Source organism: Lipotes vexillifer, unplaced genomic scaffold (assembly GCF_000442215.2).
Source record: "Lipotes vexillifer unplaced genomic scaffold, Lipotes_vexillifer_v1.1 scaffold195, whole genome shotgun sequence".
In the NCBI taxonomy this organism is placed as follows: domain Eukaryota; kingdom Metazoa; phylum Chordata; class Mammalia; order Artiodactyla; family Lipotidae; genus Lipotes; species Lipotes vexillifer.
In genome coordinates this window covers 1,097,476-1,119,631 of record NW_006799532.1, presented here as the reverse complement: position 1 = coordinate 1,119,631, position 22,156 = coordinate 1,097,476, and the positions used below count along the sequence as shown (strand labels likewise).

Genomic DNA, 22,156 nt, shown 5'->3' with positions numbered 1-22,156 from the left:
TGAACTATGGGGAGAATAAAGGCTCTGCTCTTTCTTTTTAACTTAAAAGGAGATGAAAAGAGTTAAATGAAAACCAGTAAGGCATTTGGTCTTCCCTGAGTGAAAGAGAAGGAGTAATAATTTCCTCATTCATTTTTCCCTGTCATAAACATAAATGCACACCAACGTCTGACTTGATAAATGCACCCTATTGATTTCTCCTCAACTGCCTAGCCTTGTAGGGATGTCAGTGGTGAGACCCATTGCTGACAAAAAGATATTAACTTTTAGAAATATGGCTAGGAGGAAGGGTGACTGTCAAAACAAATAATGACCTGGACAGAGGTGTAAATAGCATGTGGATAAGATCCCTGGGTGATGATGAGAAGCAAGAAGTAATTCACAAGTGTCTGCAGGTTTTATAACTGGGAGAAGGAAATGAAGTGAAATAACTCTAGCATTTGCTTCTAATTCCATAATAACACATATGGGGCTGCGTTTTTATGCACTTGTGCTGAAATTACTAATAATAAAGGTAATGGCCGCTGACAGATTCTTGAAACACTTCATTCTGTCCAGGTGATGAATCCCTAATTTTACTCTAGTTAATTTAAATAAAATAAAAATAATTGGAAGGACAGCTGAAATAATGAAGTCTTGGAGAGGGGACAAGAAGCAGCAGTATTCCCAGGCTTTAGAGATGAGGAACTATAGGACTCTCCCTTCAAGGTGTTACAGTCACAGTGGTTTGACTCCAATGTGTTTTCCTTTCTTGTATTAACATCTAGTTTCCTAGAAGAGAGAATCACACAGCTAAAGAGAGTGAGATGAAGGCCATGAAATTTCTATTCTTTGTTGCTACCCAGCTCATGTGACACAGAGGAGAACTTGTTCCCAAAGGAAAAATCCAAGTGTTCTCTCTAAATGAAGGAGGGAATGGGGTGCTGAGCAGTCTAAAAACAAATGCCCAATACGATTTCCAGGGCTGGACATCTTCTAAATCTTGAATGTTACCATCCACTCATACACTTAACAAAGAAATTTAAGCATGGGAAAAGTCCTTTGAGAAACAGACAAACCAGAGGGCAGTGCGTGTCCAGTTGTCTGAGATATTGATTACGGGTTTCCAATAAGGTTCATTTTAATTGTCAGGTCCTGAGATAGGTACTTGGTATAAAAGGTAAAGAGAGTACAGCCTTTATCTTGGAGAGAATTATAAGCTAATACATAAGAAAAATATTTTAAAAATACAACCTTGAAGTAACATGAAAAATACAGTCATAGAATTTTGGCCAGGTTAGAATCAGAGCACGTAGATCCAAGTATAAATTCTGTCTGGAGAAGTCAGGGAAGATTTCACAAATGAAATAATGATGGAGCCGTGGCCTGGGTGGATTGCCAGGTATCCGTTCTAGGGCCTTCCAAAGGAAGGAAGCAGCATGCACAAAAATACACAAACAAGTATCAGAAAGATGTCTTAAAGAGACGCTTATGAATGGTTCAGAGTGACTGGAGCATAGTTTTCATGGACAGCTTGGGGACACGAGAGTGTATAAGAAAATAAAGTATAAATCCTGCAGGGCCTGGTATTTATTGTTATTAATATCATTTAATTCAATGAAGACAGGTAAGAAGTTATAAAAGATTATTTCAGGAGAACCCACGAGATAGAAGTAGAGCAGACCAAAGACCTCCTTCTGCTTGACTTAGGGATCACTGAACTTGTTAGGGCCACTACAAATATCCAACATTTTTTTTTTAATAAAAAAATAAATAAATATGAGGGAATAGTATACATCTCATATGATAATCCTAAACAACTAAGACATTGATTCCAATACCAGAATCTCTATTTACCAACAGTCACATGGCTTGAGGAAAAAGAAAAATTTGCTCAGCACCTGAAATAGATTAGTCATTAAGTTGTTTTCGGGTTTTTTTGTTTTGTTTTGTTTTTTTGTTTTTGAAAAGTAACCAGCTCTTCAGTGTATTATTTTGCTAAAGCTGGAGTCATATATCTTTTGAATATCAACATAGAGTCAGTGAAGCAATCTAATCATCATCATTTGTTTGCTAAATAAGCATCAATTTTAATTTTAATACAGTTCAGAAAAAACAGACTATTCTGACTCATTAGACAGATCTTTCATTACTTCCAAAATTGGAAATTTCTTATTATGTTTGGTATAACATTCTAATTTGTGGCTATATATTACCTTCCTATCTGTGGCTTAGAAAATATCTTGAATGAGCTCTTTATAAAACTAACCCTTCTTTAAAGTAGCATTGCCTCTCTGGTATTTTGCTATTACAAATCTTTTTTGCAATAATGTCCTTTCTTTCTTTTCATTAAAATATGTATTAAAGTATGTTTAATATACAGTCTCTTTACTCAAGGATCTGCTACACTAGACCTTTTCTTCTCCTCATCCTTCTCGCTTCCTTCTCTTCCTCCCTCTTTAAAAAAAAAAAAGTTAAGTATATTAAGTACTTTGTCAGGATATTACAATTTGGTGCAACTTTGGTTAACCTGGTATCCTAGTGGCTTGGAGGATCAGGGCCTTGGAAATCAAATGGTATGATAGATGGGAATGTTTGATGTCCCTCTATTTGGAATTTTCTTAGGAAGGGAAGCTGGAAATAGAGTGTTGATAATACGCAGATTCTGCACTGTTACAGTCAACAGAAGAGCCGAAGCAAATTATAAGAGTGAAGAGGAATTCAGAATTAGGACCAAGTTTTACCTATTTGTAATATACAAATACTCCTGTGCAGAGATCAGGAAATCCCTCCAGAACCCAAGCTTGGAACTTAAAGACATTCTGACATTGCTTAGGTCAAACTGGGGGTAATTGAAAAAGACTATGGATAGTAGACTTGGGCATTGTGAGCTGCCTAGAAGGAAAACTGACTGCATTTCAAAGCATAGCGAGTGAGAAAGCAGGTCAAAGGAAGCCTGAAAGATACTGGACGAGCTTGGCCACTTTGCTGCCGCCTTTGAAGTATATTTAAAATTTGTTTGAGCACAATTTACGGGAAGAAAAATCCTTTTATCCTTCCAGGTTCTTGGTTGAGTCCCCCTGTAATAAGAAACAGATTAACAGGAGAAAAACAAACAGAAGTTTGACAATAAGTATACCTCTTGTATATATGAGAGATACCCAGGAAAACAGTAATTCCCTAAAATGGCCACCACTTTCAATACCATCTCCAGCTAAAGACAAAAGGTGTTGGAGGGTGGGAAGCCAGTAATGGGAAGTTTTCAGGCAAATCACAATAAACAAGGGCATGGTTGTTACGTACATTTAAGTCTCTGCCTCCTTGTCATCCTCCTCTTCCTGGCACAAAGAGGGAGATACCCTTATAAACGTATAAATTTTCCTTTTACGAAAGAGTAACTTCTACTCGGTTTTCAGAACTTTTCCTCTGTTGTTTCTTAAAAATAATCAGCTTAATTCTTAGGCCAAAGAGGCATATTTTGGGGTGACAAATTCTGTTTCCCTCAAACAACATGTGGGAAAAGTAGCTCTAAGCAAGACAGCATTTCTTGCCATCTTTACTTCCTACCAGGTTGATACTAAGACCCTCATAGATTCTATTTCCTCTGTTTTCAAATACTTCTTTGCCTTCTTGTTGGGAGATATCTAGTATGTTACCTAAGCAAGATATTGTGACCTGCAGGTAAATTCTTTATTTTTTTATTTTTTGTCTTTTAAGGAAAAATAAAATTAGGTGAGTTTTCATTTATATATAAATCCTACAGTCGTAACAGAATTTTGTCTCTTGGAGACATGTAGCCATCAATCTCACTAAGTATGTGTCCATTTTTTTTTGTTCTTACAATGGTTCTTACATTTTTAGTACATCGCTCACTTGAAAATACCGGTTATACTTTTCTCTACATTCACACATATTCTGTTCTCCTCTCTATATTCACACCTTTGAAAGTCAGTTAACTTCCATGGAAAAACATTAATTTCTGCATCTTTGTTTGCTTGTTTAATTCAAATACCTAAAATAAATTGTGCGTGGTAAAATAAGCATGATATACTGTGTGATAGATTCTGAGTGTCAACATCATGATTAGAAGTCCCATAAATGTCTGTTTTCTTTCACATCCAATGACAAGGCCATGTTTCTGTTTCATCTCACAGCCCCGACCTCTGCTCCCAAGGATTTGACGGTCATTACTCGAGAAGGGAAGCCTCGCACTGTCATTGTGAGCTGGCAGCCTCCCTTGGAAGCCAATGGAAAAATTACCGGTAGGCACCTCAGCTTTATTTCCTGTGCTGCTCCGCTTGTCCTGTGATTGCTTACCTCCTGTGCACTGCTCATGCCTTTTATGTATTAGTTTTCTGTCCCAGTATCTCAGTTGACTCCTGACCCTTTCTGATTGTCTCTTCTTGCCCCCTCTGACCTTGGAATTCTTCTAATGGAGCCTACAAATGCACACACAAACACATTTCATTTGTGTTGCTTCTTGAAAGATTCCAATTAGTACTAATTGGAAAATTCCAATTAGTATAGACCTTTTGCTTTTGATTCTGTGCAGCATTAGGATAACCTTGTAGTGGAATGCCTCTGAGCCTAACTGACTAAAAAGAAGCCAGTTGTTTGGCAGTTATAAAATACAAAAGACACTTAATGACTGTGTATTTTTATAGGCAACATAGGAAGGAGGTTTGTCTGAGGATTTTTAGTTTCTCACTTAGCTTTTAGCTTCTTACTTAAATCATAAGGCTCGGAAAACACCTGATATTGACTGACGGAAACTGAACTTAATGAATATTTCACAGTGAAAGATTTTATTTTGCCAAATATTTCTGATAACATCGATGCCTAATTAAAGCATCCATTAGAAGCCTGTAGTGTTAATTTAGTATGAAAAATATAATGGAGTTCTATCAGAGATTTTGCATTTAAATGATCACTTTAGGCTTTTAATACATGTCTCCATAGCATATAATTATTATGAAGAATATTGTATAACTAAAAATGTGCACATTATAGTCTAATTAACTTGAACCATTGGGTTAGGCACATGTAAGAGTCACTCCTGTTTCTTCTTATTTTGCATACCAGAAGTGGATAGCATTATTATAAATTAGCAAAGCAATTCAGTCATTCTGTGATACAGAGATAAGCTTGGAAATAACAGTTCAGATGGCACACTTACTTTATGTGAGTTACTTTTTGAATTTTACAAAATGAAAAGATAATGTGAAAATTCCAAATGTGGTTTAAATTTAAGTTGAAGACTACTTTTCTCTAATATATTGCTCTTACTGCAATAACAAACAGAATTTCCATTTGAGCTGACAAATATGGAAAAAGAATAGAGACATAAAATCTCCCCCAAATCTTATATACTCAGTTGTCACTCTGCCAGCCTTTTTAGAACTGAGGGTGGCTCATTCTAATTTTCTCTTCCCCTTAGTGTTATGATCTATTTTCATTGGTTCTGTTTCACTACTTTTGTAGATTTTGATTTGTTTACATGATGACTTTTATTCTGTTATAAACAGATATTTATAAACATATGGTAAATCAACAGATAATAAGTTTAAGAAGAAAAAAACAGAATAGAAATTGTCTAAATAAAAACAAGTTCTGATAGAAAAAAATATATTTTGGGGTAAAGGATAAAATAAGTCATATACTACCCAATTTTCCAATTCATTTAAATAAATGCCATCACATTGTCTATGAGAAGAATACAATGTTTTCTTTTTTCTTTTTTTTAAAATTTTTTAATTTAATTTATTTATTTATACAGCATGTCCTTATAAGTCATCAATTTTATACACATCAGTGTATACATGTCAATCCCAATCGCCCAATTCATCACACCCCCACCCCTACCCCCCACGACTTCCCCCCCTTGGTGTCCATACATTTGTTCTCTACATCTGTGTCTCAATTTCGGCCCCGCAAACCAGATCATCGGTACTATTTTCCAGGTTCCATATATATGCTTTAATATACAATATTTGTTTTTCCTCTTTCTGACTTACTTCACTCTGTATGGCAGTCTCTAGATACATCCACGTCTCAACAAATGACCTAACTTCGTTCCTTTTTATGGCTGAGTAATATTCCATTGTATATATGCACCACAACTTCTTTATCCATTCATTTGTTGATGGGCATTTAGGTTGCTTCCATGACCTGGCTATTGTAAATAGTGCTGCAGTGACCATTGGGGTGCATGTGTCTTTTTGAATTACGGTTTTCTCTGGATATATGCCCAGTAGTGGGATTGCTGCATCATATGGTAATTCTATTTCTAGATTTTTAAGGAACCTCCATACTGTTCTCCATAGTGGCTGTATCAATTTACATTCCCACCAACAGTGCAAGAGGGTTCCCTTTTCTCCACCCCCTCTCCAGCATTTGTTGTTTGTAGATTTTCTGATGATGCCCATTCTAACTGGTATGAGGTGATACCTCATTGTAGTTTTGATTTGCATTTCTCTACTAATGAGTGATGTTGAGCAGCTTTTCATGTGCTTCTTAGCCATCTATCTGTGTGTCTTCTTTGGAGAAATGTCTGTTTAAGTCTTCTGCCCACTTTTGGATTGGGTTGTTTGCTTTTTTAATACTGAGCTGCATGAGCTGTTTATATATTTTGGAGATTAATCCTTTGTCCATTGATTCGTTTGCAAATATTTTCTCCCATTCTGAGGGTTGTCTTATTGTCTTGTTTATGGTTTCCTTTGCTGTGCAAAAGCTTTGAAGTTTCATTAGGTCCCATTTGTTTATTTTTGTTTTTATTTCCATTACTCTAGGAGGTAGATCAAAAAAGATCTTGCTGTGATTTATGTCAAAGAGTGTTTTCCTCTAAGAGTTTTATAGTGTCCAGTCTTACATTTAGGTCTCTAATCCATTTTGAGTTTATTTTTGTATACGGTATTAGGGAGTGTTCTATTTTCATTCTTTTACATCCAGGTGTCCAGTTTTCCCAGCACCACTTATTGAAGAGACTTTCTTATCTCCATTGTATATCCTTACCTCCTTTGTCATAGATTAGTTGACCATAGATGCATGGGTTTATCTCTGGGCTTTCTATCTTGTTCCATTGATCTGTGTTTCTGCTTTTCTGCCAGTACCATACTGTCTTGATTACTATAGCTTTGTAGTATAGTCTGAAGTCCGGGAGTCTGATTACTCCAGCTCCAGTTTTTTCTCTCAAGACTGCTTTGGCTATTTGGGGTCTTTTGTGTCTGCATACAAATTTTAAGAGTTTTTCTTCTAGTTCCATAAAAAATGCCATTGGCAATTTGATAGGGATTGCACTGAATCTGTAGAGTGCTTTGGGTAGTATAGTCACTTTCACAATATTGATTCTTCCAATCCAGGAACATGGTAAATCTCTCCATCTGTTGGTACCATCTTTAATTTCTTTCATTAGTGTCTTATAGTTTTCTTCATACAGGTCTTTTGTCTCCCTAGGTAGGTTTATTCCTAGGTATTTTATTCTTTTTGTTGTAACGGTAAATGGGAGTGTTTCCTTAATTTTGCTTTCAGATTTTTCATCATTAGTGTATAGGAATGCAAGAGGTTTCTGTGCACTAATTTTGTATCCTGCAACTTTACCAAATTCATTGATTAGCTCTAGTAGTTTTCTGGTGGCATTTTTAGGATTCTCTATGTATAGTATCATGTCATCTGCAAACAGTGACAGTTTTACTTCTTCTTTTCCAATTTGTATTCCTTTTACTTCTTTTTCTTCTCTGATTGCCATGGCTAGGACTTCCAAAACTATGTTGAATTAGAGTGGTGAGAGTGGACATCCTTGTCTTGTTCCTGATCTTAGAGGAAATGCTTTCAGTTTTTCACCATTGACAGTGATATTTGCTGTGGGTTTGTCATATTTGGCCTTTATTATGTTGAGGTAGGTTCCCTCTATGCGCACTTTCTGGGGAGTTTTTTATCATAAATGGGTGTTGAATTTTGTCAAAAGCTTTCTCTGCATCTATAGAGATGACTATGGTTTTTCTCCCTCTATTTGTCAATACGGTGTATCACATTGTTTGATTTGCGTATATTGAAGAATCTGTGCATCCCTGGGTAAATCCCACTTGATCATGTTGTATGATCCTCTTAATGTGTTGTTGGATTCTGTTTGCCAGTATTTTCTGACCATTTTTGCATCTATATCCATCAATGATATTGGTCTGTAATTTTCCTTTTTTGTAGTATCTTTGTCTCGTTTTGATATCAGGGTGTTGGTGACCTCACAGATTGAGTTGGGGAGTGTTCCGTCCTCTGCAATTTTTTGCAAGAGTTTGAGAACAGGTGTTAGCTCTTCTCTAAATGTTTGATAGAATTCACCTGTGAAGCCATCTGGTCCTGGACTTTTTTTTGTTGGAAGATTTTTAATCCCAGTCTCAATTTCATGCCTTGTGATTGGTCTGTTCATATTTTCTATTTCTTCCTGGTTCAGTCTTGGAAGATTATACCTTCTTAAGAATTTGTCCATTTCTTCCGGGTTGTCCATTTTATTGGCATAGAGTTGCTTGTAGTAGTCTCTTAGGATGCTTTGTATTTCTGCAGTGTCTGTTGTAACTTCTCCTTTTTTTTTTTTTTTTTGCGGTACGCGGGCTTCTCACTGTTGTGGCCCCTCCCGCTGCAGAGCACAGGCTCCTGATGCACAGGCTTAGCAGCCATGGCTCATGGGCCCAGCCGCTCCGCAGCATGTGGGATCCTCCCAGACCGGGGCACGAACCCACATCCGCTGCATCGGCAGGCGGACTCTCAACCACTGCGCCACCAGGGAAGCCCAATAACTTCTCCTTTTTCATTTCTAATTTTATTGATTTGAGTCCTCTCCCTCTTTTTCTTGATGTGTCTGCCAGTGTTTTATCAATTTTCTTTGTCCTCTCAAAGAACCAACTTCTAGTTTTATTGACCTTTGCTATTTTTTTCTTTGTTTCTATTTCTTTTATATCTGCTCTGATCTTTATGATGTCTTTCCTTCTGCTAACTTTGGGTTTTGTTTGTTCTTCCTTCTCTAGTTCCTTTAGGTATAAGGTTAGATTGTTTATTTGAGGTTTTTCTTGTTTGTTGAGGTAGATTTATATAGCTATAATCTTCCCTCTTAGAACTGCTTTTGCTGCCTCCCATAGGTTTTGGACCATCGTGTTTGCATTGTCATTTGTCTCTAGGTATTTTCTTTTTTTTTTTTTTTTCCCTGCGGTATGCGGGCCTCTCACCACTGTGGCCTCTCCCACCACGGAGCACAGACTCCAGACGCTCAGGCCCAGCAGCCACAGCCCACGGGCCTAGCCGCTCCGCGGCATGTGGTATCTTCCTGGACCAGGGCACGAACCCGCATCCCCTGCATCGGCAGGCGGACTCCCAACCACTGCGCCACCAGGGAAGCTCTGTCTCTAGGTATTTTTTTGATTTCCTCTTTGATTTCTTCAGTGATCTCTTGGTTATTTAGGAACGTATTGTTTAGCCTCCATGTGTTTGTGTTTTTTATGTTTTTTTCCCAGTAATTCATTTCTAATCTCGTAGCATTGTGGTCAGAAAAGATGCTTGACATGATTTCAGTTTTCTTAAATTTACTGAGGCTTGATTTGTCACCCAAGATGTGATCTATCCTGGAGAATGTTCCATGCATACTTGAGAAGAAAATGTAATCTGCTGTTTTTGGATGGAATGTCCTATAAATATCAATTAAATCTGTCTGGTCTATTGTGTCATTTAAAGTTTCTGTTTTCTTATTTATTTTCATTTTGGATGGTCTTTCCATTGGTGTAAGTGAGGTGTTAACATCCCCACTATTGCGTTACTGTCGATTTCGTCTTTTATAGCTGTTAGCAGTTGCCTTATGTATTGAGGTACTCCTGTGTTGGGTGCATATATATTTATAATTGTTATATCTTCTTCTTTGATTGATCCCTTGATCATCATGTAGTGTCCTTCCTTGTCTCTTGTAACATTCTTTACTTAAAAGTCTATTTTTTCTGATATGACTATTGCTACTCCAGCTTTTTTCTGATTTCCATTTGCATGGAATATCTTTTTCCATTCCCTCACTTTCAGTCTCTCTGTGTCCCTAGGTTTGAAGTGGGTCTCTTGTGGACAGCATATAGATTGGTCTTGTTTTTGTATCCATTCAGCAAGCCTGTGTCTTTTGGTTGCAGCATTTAATCCATTTGCATTTAAGGTAATTATCAATATGTATGTTCCTGTGACCATTTTCTTAATTGTTTTGGGTTTGTTTTTGTAGCTCCTTTTCTTCTTCGTGTTTCCCACTTAGAGAAGTTCCTTTAGCATTTGTTGTAGAGCTGGTTTGGCAGTGCTGAATTTTCTTAGCTTTTGCTTGTCTGTAAATCTTCTGATTTCTCCGTCGAATCTGAATGAGATCCTGGCCAGGTAGAGTAATCTTGGTTGTAGGTTCTTCCCTTTCATCAGTTTAAGTATATCATGCCACTCCCTTCTGGCTTGTAGAGTTTCTGTTGAGAAATCAGCTGTTAACCTTCTGGGAGTTCCCTTGTATATTATTTGTCATTTTTCCCTTGCTGCTTTTGATAATTTTTCTTTGTCTTTAATTTTTGCCACTGTGATTACTATGTGTCTCAGCGTGTTTCTCCTTGAGTTCATCCTGTTTGGGACTCACTGCACTTCCCGGACTTGGGTGGCTATTTCCTTTCCCATGTTAGGGAAGTTTTTGACTATAATGTCTTCAAATGTTTTCTCTGATCCTTTCTCTCTCTCTTCTCCTCCTGGGACCCCTATAATAGGAATGTTGTTGTGTTTAATGTTATCCCAGAGATCTCTTAGGCTGCCTTCATTTCTTTTCATTCTTTTTTCTTTATTTTATTCCACAGCAGTAATTCCACCATTCTGTCTTCCAGGTCACTTATCCGTTCTTCTGCCTCAGTTATTCTGCTACTGATTCCTTCTAGTATAGTTTTTGTTTCAGTTATTGTATTGTTCATCTCTGTTTGTTTGTTCTTTAATTCTTCTAGGTCTTTGTTAAACATTTCTTGCATCTTCTCGATCTTGGCTCCACTGTTTTTCTGAGGTCCTGGATCATCTTCACTGTCATTATTCTGAATTCTTTTTCTGGAAGGTTGCCTATCTCCACTTCATTTAGATGTTTTTCTGGGGTTTTATCTTGTTCCTTCATCTGGTACATAGCCCTCTGCATTTTCATCTTGTCTATCTTTCAGTGAATGTAGTTTTTGTTCCACAGGCTGCAGGATTGTAGTTCTTGCTTCTGCTGTCTGCCCTCTGGTGGATGACAGTATCTAAGAGGCTTGTGTAAGTTTCCTGATGGGAGGGACTGGTGGTGGGTAGAGCTGACTCTTGCTCTGGTGGGCAGAGCTCAGTAAAACTTTAATCCTCTTGACTGTTGATGGGTGGGGCTGGGTTCCCTCCCTGTTGGTTGTTTGGCCTGAGGCAGCCCAACACTGGAGCCTACGTAGGCTCTTTTGTGGGGCTAATGACAGACTCTTGGAGGGCTCACACCAAGATGTAGTTTCCAGAACTTCTGCTGCCAGTGTCCTTGTCCCCACGGTGAGCCACAGCCACCCCCCTGCTCTGCAGGAGACCCTGCAACACTGAACCAGGTCTGCCTCAGTCTCCCCTTGGATCACTGCTCCTTCCCCTGGGTCCTGATGTGCACACTACTTTGTGTGCCCTCCAAGAGTGGAGTCTCTGTTTCCCCCAGTCCTGTTGAAGTCCTGCAGTCGAATCCCACTAGCCTTCAAAGTGTGATTCTCTAGGAATTCCTCCTCCTGTTGCCGGATCCTCAGGTTGGGAAGTGTGACGTGGCGCTCAGAATCCTCACTCCAGTGGGTGGACTTCTGTGGTATAAGTGTTCTCCAGTCTGTGAGTCACCCACCCAGCAGTTAGCGGATTTGATTTTACTGTGATTGTGCCCCTCCTACCATCTCATTGTGGCTTCTCCTTTGTCTTTGGATGTGAGGTATCTTTTTTGGTGGGTTCCAGTGTCTTCCTATCGATGATTGTCCAGCAGCTAGTTGTGATTCTGGTGTTCTCGCAAGAGAGAGTGAGAACATGTCCTTCTACTCCGCCATCTTGGTTCTTCCTCCGATCTTCTGACACATTAATGTTGATCACTCTCTTGAGTTCCTTTGCAGATATTCTAATATTGTGCTGTGTCCAGTGTGCTCTGCAAACTCTGTAACGCCACACTCCAGAGGCCCTCCTTTCTGTATGCTGCCTCTCCCCTTCTTCACAGGTCCTACGCATGTATCTTTTTGAATTATAATTTTGTCCAGGTATTTGCCCAGGAGTGGGATTGCTGGATCATATGGTAATTCTGTTTTTAGTTTTCTGAGGAACTTCCATACTGTTTTCTATAGTGGCTGCACCAATTTACGTTCCCAGCAACAGTGTAGGGGGTTCCCTTTTCTCTACACCCTCTCCAGCATTTGTTATTGGTAGACTTTTTAACGATGGCCGTTCTGAGCAGTGTGAGGTGGTACCTCATTGTAGTTTTGATTTGCATTTCTCTAATAATTAGTGATGTTGAGCAGCTTTTCATGTGCCTACTGGCCATGTGTATGTCTTCTTTGGAGAATTGTCTATTAAGGTCTTCTGCCCATTTTTTGATTGGGTTGTTTGTTTTTTTGTTGTTGTTCAGTTGTATGAGCTGTTTGTATACTTTGGAGATTAAGCCCTTGTCAGTTACATAATTTGCAGATATTTTTTCCCATTCCATAGGTTGTCTTTTCATTGTTTTGTTTTGTTTTGTTTTGCTTTTATGGTTTCCTCTGCTATGCAAAAGCTTGCAAGTTTGATTAGGTCCCATTTGTTTTGTTTTTACTTCTGTTGCCTTGGGAGACTAACCTACGAAAACATTGGTATGATATATTACAGAGAATGATTTGCCTATGCTCTCTTCTAAGAATTTTATGGTGTCATGTCTTATGTTTAAGTCTTTTTTTTTTTTTGGCTGTGTTGGTTCTTCATTGCTGCACGTGGGCTTTCTCTAGTTGCAGCGAGCAGGGGCTACTCTTTTTTGTGGTGTGTGGGCTTCTCATTGCAGTGGCTTCTCTTGTAGCGGAGCACGGGCTCTAGGCACATGGGCTTCAGTAGTTGTGGCACGTGGGCTCAGTAGTTGTGGCTTGAGGGCTCTAGAGTGCAGGCTCGGTAGTTGTGGCGGACAGGCTTAGTTGCTCCGGTGCATGTGGGACCTTCCTGGACCAGGGATCGAACCCATGTCCCCTCCACTGGCAGGCAGATTCTCAACCACTGTGCCACCAGTGAAGTCCCTTTATTAATGTTTTATAGTTCTCAGCGTATAAGTCTTTCACCTCCTTGGTCAGTTTTATTTCTAGGGGTTTTGTGTGTGTGTGTGATTTTTGAAAGGTATTGCTTTTTTACATTCCCTTTCTGATATTTTATTGTTAGCATAAAGAAATGCAACTGATTTCTGAATGTTAATCTTGTATCCTGCTACTTTGTTGAATTCATTTATTAGATCTAGTAGTTTTTGTGTGGAGTCCTTAAGGTTTTCTATATATAGTACAATGTCATCTGCATATAGTGATAATTTTACCTCTTTCCTTCCAATTTGAATACATTTTATTTCTTTTTCTTGTCTGGTTGCTGTGGTTAAGACTTCCAATACTGTGTTGAATAGAAGTGGTGAGAATGGACAAGCAGGAATTCCACCATTCTGTCTTCCAGGTCACTTATCCGTTCTTCTGCCTCAGTTATTCTGCTACTGATTCCTTCTAGTATAGTTTTTGTTTCAGTTATTGTATTGTTCATCTCTGTTTGTTTGTTCTTTAATTCTTCTAGGTCTTTGTTAAACATTTCTTGCATCTTCTCGATCTTGGCTCCACTGTTTTTCTGAGGTCCTGGATCATCTTCACTGTCATTATTCTGAATTCTTTTTCTGGAAGGTTGCCTATCTCCACTTCATTTAGATGTTTTTCTGGGGTTTTATCTTGTTCCTTCATCTGGTACATAGCCCTCTGCATTTTCATCTTGTCTATCTTTCAGTGAATGTAGTTTTTGTTCCACAGGCTGCAGGATTGTAGTTCTTGCTTCTGCTGTCTGCCCTCTGGTGGATGACAGTATCTAAGAGGCTTGTGTAAGTTTCCTGATGGGAGGGACTGGTGGTGGGTAGAGCTGACTCTTGCTCTGGTGGGCAGAGCTCAGTAAAACTTTAATCCTCTTGACTGTTGATGGGTGGGGCTGGGTTCCCTCCCTGTTGGTTGTTTGGCCTGAGGCAGCCCAACACTGGAGCCTACGTAGGCTCTTTTGTGGGGCTAATGACAGACTCTTGGAGGGCTCACACCAAGATGTAGTTTCCAGAACTTCTGCTGCCAGTGTCCTTGTCCCCACGGTGAGCCACAGCCACCCCCCTGCTCTGCAGGAGACCCTGCAACACTGAACCAGGTCTGCCTCAGTCTCCCCTTGGATCACTGCTCCTTCCCCTGGGTCCTGATGTGCACACTACTTTGTGTGCCCTCCAAGAGTGGAGTCTCTGTTTCCCCCAGTCCTGTTGAAGTCCTGCAGTCGAATCCCACTAGCCTTCAAAGTGTGATTCTCTAGGAATTCCTCCTCCTGTTGCCGGATCCTCAGGTTGGGAAGTGTGACGTGGCGCTCAGAATCCTCACTCCAGTGGGTGGACTTCTGTGGTATAAGTGTTCTCCAGTCTGTGAGTCACCCACCCAGCAGTTAGCGGATTTGATTTTACTGTGATTGTGCCCCTCCTACCATCTCATTGTGGCTTCTCCTTTGTCTTTGGGTGTAGGGTATCTTTTTTGTGAGTTCAAGTGTCTTCCTGTGGATGATTGTCCAGCAGCTAGTTGTGATCCTGGTGTTCTCACAAGAGGGAGTGAGAGCGCGTCCTTCTACTCTGCCATCTTGGTTCAGGGCCCCAGAATGTGTTTTCAACTCTGAAAAAAAAGCTTAATTTTGCTTTTCAGTTGGAAAAAGTGGAAGTCTGTCCCATATCAGGAAATGCCAATTAATCTGAGCAATAAAATTCTGTCTGCCAATGTCACAGTGCATGTATAAGAAATTGTGTCCACATATTTTATTTAGAGGTGTACGTTTCACAGTTCTCAATACTAAAAATCCATTCTTGTACAATGGCGTAGTAAAAGTATGGGATGAAATACTTTTCACCTTTAAAGACTGCTTCATTTATTAAAACCAAGTTGTGATTATCTAGTTGAGATATTTTGACTCAATTCAACAGGAAGCAAACACTAAAAACCCTTGAAACAACTTTAAACAACACTTAAAACAACTTATTTTCTATGCATATTTTGATTCTTTCATTCAAATCACCTCAAAAAGTAGGATGATAAAATATTCTAAATATCAGACCGTTAGGCCGAGAGCCCAGATTTTCCACACTCATTTTCTTGTGAAAGGACAACGGAAGATGTGAGTTGTTCTCCAGTGTGTCAGAGCACACGTGTGCCTATGTGGAAGGATGTACTCCCATCTTACTTTTGTTATTTCTTTGTTTTCCTAAATCCCTGTATGTGCACATCAGGAGAACAGGGTGGTTACGAACGCAAGATTCTGACGGAGATACCTGAGCAAGTTATTTAACCTCCCTGAGTCTTACTTTAGAACTTCTTTTGTAGAATTGTTATAATAAAGGACTGAGAAAGTGAGCACTGAAATAATTTAGTGATTATTATTCCCAGTTGAAATTCATTCTAGGACAAGGGTTCGCTATTGTACTCTGAACAGAACCAGATCATCAATTTATAAATATATATATTTATAAATGTATATATATATATATAAATATATATGTATGTGTGTATATATATATATATATATATATATATATATATTTCAAAAAGATTAAACAAAAAAGAGGATGAAAGAGGAGATCTAGGTAATTCCAGTGCCTAAATTCCTTGATTATATACTGGCATCTTAGGAATTTAGACTGACATTTTCAGAAGAAAATGGTTCAAAATGAATTAAGCATTTACTACATGCTTGGCATTCTGCTAAGCATTTTTATCTTATAAGCGATCATATATTCCTATTATTTCATTTTGAAATGAAGAGTTGGGGGCCTTCCAGTGTAAATAACTTTCCCAAAGTCAAATAACGAAGAAGTAGCAGAGCTGGGATGTAAAACTTAGGTTCCTCGTCTTAACTATTACACTGTGTTTTTCTCTTCTTATCAGTATTCTACTGGTCCAAATCAATGATGCTCAATTGATTTATGATTTAATTTATCTGAAGAGGGATTGAGAGTGGTACTTCCTAAAAGCTCCCCAAGTGATTTTAACGTACAATTAGATTTGTGAAACACTGATCTAAATAAATGCAACATCTAACATTATTTGAGATCAGGGACCTGTGCAGATAAAAGAGTTAGAGCCTCAGAGATTGTTTCCTTATCAATACCATCTAATGACTAAGGTTGTACCCTCTTTTTCTGTGTCATTCAGTACTCTAGTCCAATTCCTCTTCCTTGAAATTCTCCTCTCTCTTGACTTTTGTAAAATCACCTAACCACACTTTTCTTCCCACTTCCAGGCTATAACTTCTGTCTCCTAAGCATACTTTTCTTCCACCTGTTACATAAGTGTTACTTCCCAGAATGCAGATTTTTTCATTCCCTTCATTACTTTCTCTGAAAAAGTATCTGCACTGTAGCCAGGACTTCAGTGAATATGATCTCATGTCTCTGGAATCTATGTCTCCCTCCAAGGAATTCTAAATACACACATCCTACCTCATATTGTACATTTCCACTTGTCTGTCTTAGTGTCACCTCGTTCTATTCCCCAATCCCCCTCTCTCCCATTCTTCCATTTTTTGCTCTATCACCCACCACAAATGGTCAAACAATGCACTATTATATTCTGGAACAGGTTGTTAGCCCATTGGGATTGTGAACCCAGCTGGGCACTCACACTGGAGTCATGTGTCTAAACAGTCTTACTCTCATCTTTTTAGAAGCCTCCACAGTTCACTCAGCAGCAAAAGTTGGAAACTTAGTCATCTTGACTTCTTTCTGTCCATCCCCTTTCCATATTATCATGAGAGAAAATCTAAATGCTTATAGTACAAGGCTGAAAGCAGCAGGAGAACAGGGTTCAGATTTTGTTTAATGCTTTCTCCCCAGTAACAATATCTTTGACACTTAGTAGATAATTAATAAACATTTGTTGAGCAGAATAATCATGAAATTGATATTAAATATATTGTTTGACTTGAAACTGTAGTTCCAGCTTCTAAACAAGATATTTCTTAAGCTTTATTAATATAAATAAATAAATAAAAGCCTTAGCAATTACTAGGCAGTTACTACGTAAAAGATAATATAATAGAAATACACTCATATATTGTTTTTAAAATGCATTATCTCACAGCAACTTGTTTTCAGATAAGAAAATTAAGACATACTTGGATTATTCAAGTCGCTCAGCGTTGCAAAGCTAGTAAATGATAGCACTATGATTTGAGGTCAGGCCTCCCTGAATCCATAACCTATAATTTTTGACCACACAAAAAGGAGAAAGCGGGTCCTCCTTTTTTATATATCTACCTATATATATGATTATCAGAATCAGTTCTTTAAAGATGAGAAGCCCTCACTGGGCTGAGCTCCTTGCTGGGAGGGGCCACATCATGTATCTCGGTCTTCCCAGTACTTACCCACCTACCTGATCCACGGAAGGGAATCACCAGTGAGTGGGAGGAAGTATGGAAAAGGACAGAAGAGAGAAGAGAGGTGGAGGTGACTACTTTCTGACACTTTGCTTCTGGAATTACAACTACCTATTTGTATAAGTAGCGTCAAAATGAAAGATGTATGATGCTACGTTTTATAAGTATTTACACAAATGGTATTTCAGTGTAGGAATGCCCAGGTAAATTAATAATCCCAAAAGATCTTACAACCTATGATAGAATATAATACTGATACTTTATTATTTGGCCAGAGTGGTGGGTAAGAGATAAAAATAAAGTGGAAAAAATGTAAGATGAAAGGATGGAGAATGACAGGGAATTGGACACAAAGGAATGAACATATAGATACAGAACGATAGTGAGAAACCTATAAATGTGTCCCAATCTATGTGGTTAAATGGAAATCTATAAGGTGAGACTTCAACAATGGATTTAATAGCCTCAAAACATGCCAAACTCACATATCCAAATGAAGTTGTATGGTTTTTCTAAGGCTAGATTTTACAGTTTTGAGTGATGTACTCTTGTTTCTATTCTCCAGCTCAGTTTTCAAATTTACAACCAATGACAGGCTTTTAAAAATAAATTTCAGGAAATTGCTCAAATACAATTTGGAGTCCGAACCTGCACTTTCAACTTTACTTACCTGATGCCAGAACTGTCACTTTTAAATGCTTCAGTGAATACTCTTCACATAGAAAAAATTACATGAAGGCAAATACTATATTCTCATTTGGTAAATGGAGAAAATCAGGAATAAGTGTAGCTGACTTGAGATGGGAGCACAATTATCCAGACTTTCAAGTTCATCATGTACTAACAACAGCCCATGAAAACTTCAACAATTTCATTACATGTCATGAATTTAAAACTTATATACTTACGGGCTAGGGGATTTTATTCAATAAGTGAGTTTCAATACCTATTGTGTGAAGACTATTTTATTAGTTTTCTTTGAAGAATCAGAAGTAATGTAAGATATAGCTCCTGAACTAAAGGAATATTTTTACTCTTTTGAAGAGATAAGACATGCACATAATAAAAGCTAGAATAATATTACTAGCACCAGGGTCTTCTTTTCAGTAGATATGGTTCTTTGGGTACAAGAATGGAGACTTTTCTGGCTCAGAGAATATTAGGAGGTTGTACTGATGTTGATCTCAGGGGCTGAGTTATCAAAGAATGGGCATCTATGAGTCAGAAACAACTCCTTTATCCAACGGTATTTTATAATCCCTTTTGAATTATAGTCTTCCAAGTTTAATATCAGCCAGAGGGAGGAGCCATATAGCCTTTATAAATTTTGTAGACTTCTTTATCTTGATTAGTCTTTTATCTTCCCCTGAGCTCTCCACATCTTACATATTCATATCTGCAGCATCAACGTCTCAACAAATATACCACAAAATATGCAGAATTCACATCATCAACTAAAGCAGTGATTCCTGACTTTACTGGAACACAGAAATCAACTGGGGTGCAGTTTACTGGGGTTACCATTAACCTATTAGCTACTGCTGTGTAACAATATCACCACAAATTTAGCAGCTTAAAATAACACACATTTGCTATCTCACTGTTTCTGTCAGTCAGGAGTCCAAGCACAACTTAGCTGCGTAATCTGCTTTAGGGTCTCTTACAAGCTGGCAATCAAGGCGTTAGCTTCGGCTGATATCTCATTTGAGGCTTACCTGGGAAAATATTTGCTTTTAAGTTTATGTAGTTGTTGGCAGGACTCAGTTCCTTACTGGCTGTTGATCAGAGCCCAGCCTTAGTTCCTTGCCACATGGTATTCTCCATCTGGCAACTTATTTCATCAAAGCCAACAAAGGAGAGTGTCTATAGAGTCTGCTAGCAAGACAGAAGTTATAACTTATGTAACATAATCATGGAGGTGACAGTCCATCACATTTGCCATATTCTGTTGGTTAAAAGCAAGACTTAGGTCCCATGTACACTCAAGAGAGAAAAGACTACACAAAGCTGTAACTGCCAGGAGGCAGGGATAATTGGGGGGCTATACAAGACTATTGAATCAAATAGACTATTGAATCAAAATGCCCTTTCTTGGGCTCTATGTTTTGTAACTTATACCTAGTCCCCAGGTAATTCTTATGATTAGGCAGATTTGAGAAACAATGAAGTTGGGAAAAGGTGAAAGCCAAAGCAAAATAGATGCAAGTTTTCAGCATTGATCTGAATTTAAGACAAATGGACTTCTGGGTGTTGGAGTTTGTGGTATTGCTTAATCCTACAGAATCACAAGGAAAAAATATCCAGTTCACTGTCTATAATGCATCCTCCAAACCCAGGCATAATTCTTTAAATCACTATGGGGTTAAGTGAAAATGATACAAAATTGTATAAGTACTCTTATACTTTATTGAAGTGGGTTACAAAGTGTACAGAAAGGAGAGCTCACTATAGAGGAACGTTTTATATGTTAGATGTAGCTTAAACTAGACCTGGATGGCCAGGTAGGAGTTGGATGGAGAAAGTAAGGAAAGGTGGAGAGGTGTGAGGAGTAAGAGGGAAGTAGGAATAAGGATAGCATGGAAATCAGTCCTCGTGGAATTAAGAGTTGTGCTGAGATGTAGGTAATACGCATGGTTATTTTGGAAGGCAAGTGAATCTGAGTCAAAGAACCTGTGACATGACCACTGAAATATCTATGCGTGACGCTCCCCAGTCCAGATGGGACAAGCAGGACTCAAAAGGAAAGACTAGGGGAATCAAAGGAAGACAATTCTTTTTAAAAAGTATTATTTACAAAGAATGTATTCAATGCGTAAGAATAGACCTAGGGACATTTGCGGCCTATCTGATGTGGATACCATTGCAGAAATTTGATAGAAGTAGAGGCTGACACCACATTCATGTAGCAAAGACACCTGCGATGAGTTATTTTACAGTTTATATTACACTATCATCTGATATAGTATGTAGTTTAATATAAAGTGATGAATTAATGCTTTTAAATAAAAGCTAGCTTAAATATTAGCTAAATATAATGTTAGAATATGAATATTTTACAGGGATACCTGGATCTGTTTGGGTGCATATTAGACTGTCACCACTGAATACACTATAGTTATTCATCCCCTAACACAGAGGATGAATGATACTATCAAATGATGGATTTTTTAATATTTGAGATACTAACTAGATAACCTACAGTTATCCAGAAATTCTTTTTCTTTCTTTTTTTGTTTATTTTTGCCTAGGTGGGATGGACGGGGGGAAATAGTGTTGGATGTTTGGTATGGTAACAGAGGATGTTATCCTAGCCCTTTTATCACTTATCTTGGGTCATGCTCAACTTCATCATCTACAAAAAGACAGCAGCAGTACCCCTGCCAACGTCACAGAGTTCTTACAGTAATCAAATAAGATCATTCACTTTTATAACACTTTAAAAATATAGGGCACTTTATACTTTTCAATGTATTTTTATTATTTAAACACTAGCCAAAATAAACATTACTTATCTTCATTATTGGATACAGTGAAAATGATACAGCCTTGTTATCTGTCTTTTATGTTTTTCATCATGCTTATATATTAGCGCAAACCAATAATCAGGATTTATAGGCAGCAGAAACCTCGCATTTTTTAAATATGGCAGATATTTTTATTTCTAATGGCTTATTCCACTTTTAGATTTTGTACATTGAAGCAATTCATTTTCTAAGCTTTGCAATACAAAAAAAAATCATTACTTGCCAAACTGAATACTGCGCTTTATAGATTGTGGATATATGATAATCCTTGAAAATTGTACCTGGGACACACAGATGTTTGGAAGCAGAAGTATAGCATGTGGTCAGTACAGTAATCAAAGTTGTGTTCATTTATTCATGCAGCTTACATCTTGTTTTATACCTTGGACAAGAACATTCCAATTGATGACTGGGTTATGGAAACAATCAGTGGTGATCGGCTTACACATCAAATCATGGATCTCAACCTTGACACTATGTATTACTTTCGAATTCAAGCACGGAATGTGAAAGGAGTGGGGCCCCTCTCGGATCCCATCCTTTTCAGGACTCTGAAAGGTTTGAATCATTTCCTGTCATTTCGGGGGTTTTTCCTATGGAGTTGTTATAAAATAGTTTTGGAGTCAATTTAGGAATTGCCTTAAACCATCTCTGTTGGCACGTGACTACAGTGGACATTCAAAAGAAATTAAAATGCAAATTAAAACCAGAATGAGATATCACCTCAAGCCTGTTAGAATGGACATCATCCAAAAGACAAGAGACAACAAATGCTGGCTTGGCTGTGGAGAAAAGGGAACCCTTGTGCACTGTTTGGGGAATGTAAGTTGGGGCAGCCACTATGGAAAACAGTATGGAGGTTCCTCAAAAAATTAAAAATAGAAATATCATATGATCTAGCAATTCCACTTCTGGGAATATATCCAAAGGAAACAAAAACACTAACCCTATAAGATATCTGCGTCCCAATGTTCAGAGCCGTATTATGTGCAACAGCCAAGACA

General features: G+C 38.1%; 1 protein-coding gene across 1 annotated transcript in view; it reads left to right on the top strand.

Annotated features, from left to right (window-relative positions):
• The window catches only part of DCC (DCC netrin 1 receptor), a 1,189,680-nt gene that overhangs the window by 1,051,158 nt on the left and 116,366 nt on the right, over positions 1–22,156 (top strand). The window contains 2 exon segments of the mRNA XM_007471661.1: positions 4,134–4,241; positions 21,516–21,710. Coding sequence (XP_007471723.1) covers positions 4,134–4,241; positions 21,516–21,710 — 303 coding nt within the window.